The 6000-nt window shown below is 56.2% G+C and overlaps 1 protein-coding gene across 2 annotated transcripts in view; it reads left to right on the top strand.

The window, feature by feature from the left end:
• The first annotated feature begins 467 nt into the window (after window positions 1-467).
• Smoc2 (SPARC related modular calcium binding 2) overlaps window positions 468-6000 on the top strand; it is a 164484-nt gene continuing 158951 nt past the window's right edge. The window contains exon 1 of one of the 2 annotated variants that reach the window (XM_047558715.1): window positions 468-792. In XM_047558715.1, the coding sequence (XP_047414671.1) occupies window positions 709-792 (84 nt within the window). In that variant the 5' untranslated portion in view covers window positions 468-708. The remainder of the gene's footprint in view (window positions 793-6000) is intronic. The other variant, XM_047558717.1, reaches the window with a different exon arrangement.

Raw genomic sequence — 6000 nt, 5'->3', positions numbered from 1 at the left:
TTTCTGGTCTGTAGGAGGAGTCCTGGAGTTCAGAATTCAAGGAGCGCCACCAGCTTGGCAGACTGGCCAAAGCTTTAGGCTCACCCTAGTGGATGAACAGGGCGCGTGGGCTGGTCTGGAGTGGACAGACTCTGCACTGGGGCAGGACTGCACATTCGCCTCCTGTTGTGCCCTGGAGCTCTATCTGCACGCACATGTTGGTGTGAGTGCGCGCATATATATGTGAGTGCATGTGCAACTAGTTTGCGCTCAGGAAAGCAGGCAGGAAAATACACTGGGGCGCTAGCCCTCTCTGGTGGCCCCTCTCCATCTCCCTTCCGCAGATCTGCTCCCAGGGCAGTCCCTCCTTAGAGCGCGCCTAAGAGCCTAGTCCAGCTCTGCGGCCCGCGCAGGGAGGTGGGGCTGGGGGAGGAGAGGGGAGAGGGAGGGAAGAGGGCGGGGGGAAGGGAGGGGAGGATCCGGAAAGTTCTGAGGGTATTTGACAGGAGCGAGGGAAGCCGCAAAGTTCTTGGAGGAGCGCTCAGTGCCTGCAGCTGAGCCGGTCAAGTCCTGGGCCCAGCACCGCGGAGGAACCGCCTCCGCCGTGGGGTCGGTCGCGCTAGCCCACAGGCTCCCGGCCGCCGTGCCAGGGCGCAGGGCTCAGGACTCAGGGCACAGGGCGCGGCCTCTCCCTGTGGGTCGCCGGTGCCGACCCCGCGCCGGGTCACCATGCTGCCGCCGCAGCTCTGCTGGCTGCCGCTGCTCGCGGGGCTGCTGCCGCCCGCCCCCGCGCAGAAGTTCTCGGCGCTCACGGTAAGCCCCAGACCCCGGAGTCTGGCGATCCAGCAGTGCCACCTCCCTTCCCGACCCAGACAAGGAGAGCAGGTGGCCCTCGGGTGTTGGCGCCTCCGCCCGCGTGCCTGGAGCAGGTGGGACCCAGACCCGTCCAGCGGAGTGCGTGTCTGGGCCCATGGCCACTGGGCTGAACCGGGCTCCCCAGAAGGTCTCCAGAAGGGTGAAAGTTAGGGGTCTGTCTGGGTGCCCTGCGTTTATCCACCCTCAGGCGGGCAAGGGCTCCCGCGGGAACAAGGAGGAATGGGACGGTTGCCCTGGGGCTGTCCCCAGGACGGACCCATTGAGGACTCAGGCCACCTCACCCCGCAGGGATCTGGCCTGACTGCATTAGGAGGTGGTTTCTTGGCTAGGGAGCCGTGCCGATCCAGTGGTCACTTGCTGGGCGAAATGGGCTCAAGCGGAGGTCCCACTCGTGGGCCTCTCCCCGGTAACGACCCTGTTTAGGGAGCGCAGGAAGAAGCAGATGACTGACCCGCTTCCACTAAGCTCCGATGAAGGAGGGACTGTGAGCACCTTCCTCCCTTCTCAGGGCAGAAATGGGCCAGGAGGCGCGCCTGCTCCTGCCGGGTCCTCTTCTCGGAGGCGAGATGCTGTGCGCGGGCAGGCGCGCTCCCGAGCGGTGGGGCACAGCGGGACCGCTCTGTTTGTCTCTCCTAGCGGCAGCCCTGGCGGGGCCGAGGTGCGCCGAGCCAAACGCGAGCTGTGACGGGCCGAGCGCGCCCGCGGCCGGCCAAGCCAACCGCGGCTGCTCCGCCAAGGCGGGTGTCTGCAGCGCCCAGCTCGGGCAGACCTCGTGCGCCTGCCATGCTTGCGAACCCATAATTAATGCAATCTGCAGAAACGAAAACATTCCACTTAAATGTGTTTTTGAACAAGTGCTTGAGAAAACACGGAGGTAGAGAGAACGCCCGTGTGTCGAGGGGCTTTCAAGTGGCCAGGACGGCTAGGAGGGTGTTTATCTTACGGAAAATAACTATGGTTAGCAGAAGTCGAGTCCCTCTGCCCTTCAGTAAAGCGAGGCAGGCTGTGGCATCCGCTTTTGCTTTCCTTTTCTTTTTCTCTCCCTCTCTCAGCAGTGTGAGGGGGAAGGAGTTAGGGAGTTCATTGTTCATACCTAAAATTCTTCTGGGGCTCCCAGGCCCCTGCCTTCTGTCTCACAAATGACTTGTAGATTAGAAACCATAGCTGGAGCTGGGAGTTTCACACACTCAGTCTTTCTCTGTAGACCTCTGAGACCTTAGAAAGGACCCTCAAGGAGAGCTGCTGTATGTGTCTGTACATACATGTGCAGATAGAATTGCAGACACATACACTCCTATGTATAAACACATCTTTTCTTAAAGCCCATTAAAGACAATAGGGAAACTGAGGCCAGTTCTCAAAATGAGATCTGGTACTCTCCCCCAGAGTCGTCGCAGGAGCTACCTGAAATTGCCAGGGATTTCTCAACGTGCAGAAGGTAGTGTGTCCTCCCTGTTACCCTGGCAGTGGGGGCCTGTTGGTTCGAGATTAGAAGAACAGTTTGAGGCTCAGTAGGTTTTCTTGTCTTTTTACTCCCTCCCCCTCTCAAAACTATTTGCTTTAAACCTCTCGCCCTTTGCCTCCCTGTATAGCTCCAAGGATTTCCTGGGTTGCAGTGGTGCCAACTACATGTGGGGTCCTTGTGCAGGAGCTGAGCTTACACCACTCAGGAAGTATCCTGTTTACTCCCCAAGAACACTTTCTTAAAATCACAGTCGCGTATAAAATGCTGTGGTCCTCTCTCGTCCAGGAAAATATTTAAAGCTATAAAATCTTTGGCATCTTCTTTTTACTCCCTCCTCTAATCAAGAATATCAAGACATAGTTGAGTTTTGCAGAGTACTCGAGATAAGACTGAAATTTGACTGATTGATCACTGGGAAATGTTGGATGTTCTGGACTTTTCTGTGGTACTGATCTCTTTTCAAATCACCTTCTGAGCTTTGGAAGGTTCATTGGGGTCCAGAGGCTGCATTCAGAGAATGTCCTCCTCTCCAGGAGCTTCACACCCTGCCTCTGGCGAGCCTTAGGCGGCGGGAGTCCGTGACGGTGCGTAGGAGTCACAGCTCAGTGTCTTACTGGATGTGTGACTCAGGCCAGTTGCTTAGCTTTCTTGACCTTCAATTCCTTTTCTATGAAAAGGGGAGAAGGTAGTAACGTCTTTTTAGCCCACCGTGAAGATCACACAAGAGGTGTTGAGCATGCCCTGCGTGTGTTCTTACACACTGCTTCAGTAGCCATGCCCCTGGCCCCTGGCCCAGAGTACTAAACAGAGACGTCAAGCACATGCGGTCGGGGCGTGGATACCAGCTTTACCGGAGCACACGTGGCTTCAGGATACCATGAGCTTATCTGAGGTAGGCCAGATGGAACTGCACCGGTGGAGCAGGGAGCCCGATTCTCTGTCTCCTTCTATCCCATCCGTGTCCTCGTGGAGACAGCAAGGCCCAGGCCTCTCTTTGGGGGCTTAAAGTTTACCATGTCTGGGCTCCCAAGGCTGTGTCCATGTCTCCTCTCCGTAAGGCCGATGCTTTGTTTGTGGGCACCGTCCTCCCGGATCTTACCAGGTACCGTCACTCCATTCCCTTAGTTCAAGGTTGAGAGGATCTGCTGCACGTGGTGATCATCTTTTTTTGCACCCAAATGATTCCTTAGAAACAGCACTGTGTGTCCCCCCCTCTGTCTTCCTGGTGCTTTGTGCAACCTGCTCGCCCTCAGACCTGTGTTATTTCCAGTGAGCAGCTGGCCTTCGTAAGTGTGTGTAGCACACCCTAATTTGGATCGACATCTGTTTCTTCTTTGAAAAAGTAGGTGCATTCCAAGGCCAGACCATGTGTATTTTTCTTCTTATTTCTGTAAGTGACAGAGACGAGGGAATCATTCCTATCATAAATTGTTTTGGTTATGCGTAATTACTTTCCTCAGGGAGTGAGCAGACGTGAGCACAGGTTTTCAACTGTGTCATAGATAGAGTTAAATCGACTTTGACAGACCAGCCCGCGAATGCACATGTGCATCTCCTTTGGGAGCTGTGAAGGATAACATGACCCCTTTCCAGAATCGTGGAGCCAGAGCCTCAGTGCATCTCAGAATTGACGACTGGTATCTCACCCGCATGCGACGGCTGGTCGAGCCCCAGGTCTGTGTCTTTGTGTCAGCAGTGGACAGCACTCTCCTGGGTTCCTGTCCCAGTGCTCACTGAAGGAGCCGTATGTGCCTGTCCCCAGGGAGGAGGATCTGAAGTCTTGAGAGTCTGTCCCACGCCCCTGGATGCTAAGCTGGTCTGCACCTCTGAAGGCAGCCTGAATTACTTTTCTCCCCTCAGAGGGGGGCCCAGCAGGACCTCTGTGTCATCTTCAGGACTGGGGTCCCACCCCGCCTCCCTCAGCACCTTGTGGAGGACTTCCACCCTGAGCCACCAGATGCCCTGTCGGGCAGCGCGCAGTAGAGACCTGCATTGGTCTGGGAAACTGTGCATCAACTGTGCTGAAATGATCCTTTTCTACCCCTGAGGGTACTGTTTGTTCTGAGAGAGAAGGAAGACAGTATTTGACACCTATGAATTCAGAGGCAAGTCCAGTTGCGAGCCAGTCCATGAGCGCCTGAAGCCGCTAGGCCTGGAGCAGGACAAGGTGGCCCTTCACTCCCCGCTGTCAGGCCATGGGGCCGCCATGGCAGCACCGGGCAGATAAGGCCATGGCGTGCCTTCTCTCCTGCGCTGGCGGCTCTGGGGACAGCCACAGAGGGGCGGCCAAAAAGGAACAGATCCCAGGATGCATCAGCTCACAGACCTGGTACACCATGTCTAAACCAGGCACTTGGAAAGCTCACCCGATGCAGAAAGGAAATCAGGATCACATGATCACGTTGCGTCTCACAAGGGAGAGAGCATGGATGTCCCCTGTTGCAATGGCTCAGGACAGATTTCTAAGCCATTCTGCATCCAAACAAGTCCTGTGACGATGCTAAGCTGTAGGGAGCTGTGGTGTAGACGGGCAGTGGTCTGTACCTGACAGGAAGGGTGTAGGGAGGGTGTAGGAGCTGTGGTGTAGACGGGCAGTGTTCTGGACCTGACAGGCAGTGTAGGGAGGGTGTAGGAGCTGTGGTGTAGATGGGCAGTGGTCTGGACCTGACAGGAAGGGTGTAGGGAGCTGTGGTGTAGACGGGCAGTGGTCTGGACCTGACAGGCAGTGTAGGGAGGGTGTAGGAGCTGTGGTGTAGACGGGCAGTGGTCTGGCCCTGACAAGAAGGGTGTAGGGAGGGTGTAGGAGCTGTGGTGTAGACGGGCAGTGTTCTGGACCTGACAGGAAGGGTGTAGGGAAGGTGTAGCAGCTGTGGTGTAGACGGGCAGTGTTCTGGACCTGACAGGCAGTGTAGGGAGGGTGTAGGAGCTGTGGTGTAGACGGGCAGTGATCTGGACCTGACAGGAAGGGTGTAGGGAAGGTGTAGCAGCTGTGGTGTAGACGGGCAGTGTTCTGGACCTGACAGGAAGGGTGTAGGGAAGGTGTAGCAGCTGTGGTGTAGACGGGCAGTGTTCTGGACCTGACAGGCAGTGTAGGGAGGGTGTAGGAGCTGTGGTGTAGACTGGCAGTGTTCTGGTGTGGTACAAGCAGGCGGGGTGGGTCCGGGAGCGTGCATGGTGCCCAGCCTCTGAGTTAAGCGATCTCTGGTTCTACTTGTGTGTGACACAAACTCTTGGTGGTGACTTCGTGCTAGGACTGTGACTCGGGCAGAGGACGAGTGGCGCTTGGTATGAGTGCTTCACCTGCAGAACATGCAGCTGCCAGGGCGCTCCCCGGGTGGCGTGGGGAGGGCCAGGTCCATCGCTGTTCCCTGTCCCACCTGAGTGTTGGTATCAGTTCACAGATCCGGGTCTCACCTGAGTCCCACGGAAGGAACACCGTGGAACCCGAGTTGGTGTTTGCTGGACCCCGATTTCATATGGCTGAAAAGCAGTTGAAAATGAACTCCAGCCAGACTGAGAATGAAAAAGAAAAGATGGCCATAAAACACAATGAAACCAAGTAAAACGCTACCTGACGTTTGTATTTTCAGGATTAAAAAAGATTAAGTGGGATGTTCCAGGTCGCTATCGGGCCAGATTGCATGAGCCCCTTGGCACAGGCGCCGCATGGTGGCGTCTCC

Source organism: Sciurus carolinensis, chromosome 7, assembly GCF_902686445.1.
Source record: "Sciurus carolinensis chromosome 7, mSciCar1.2, whole genome shotgun sequence".
Taxonomy (NCBI): Eukaryota; Metazoa; Chordata; class Mammalia; order Rodentia; family Sciuridae; genus Sciurus; species Sciurus carolinensis.
Note: the sequence above shows the minus strand (reverse complement) of the source record. Positions and strands in the feature narration are given on the sequence as shown.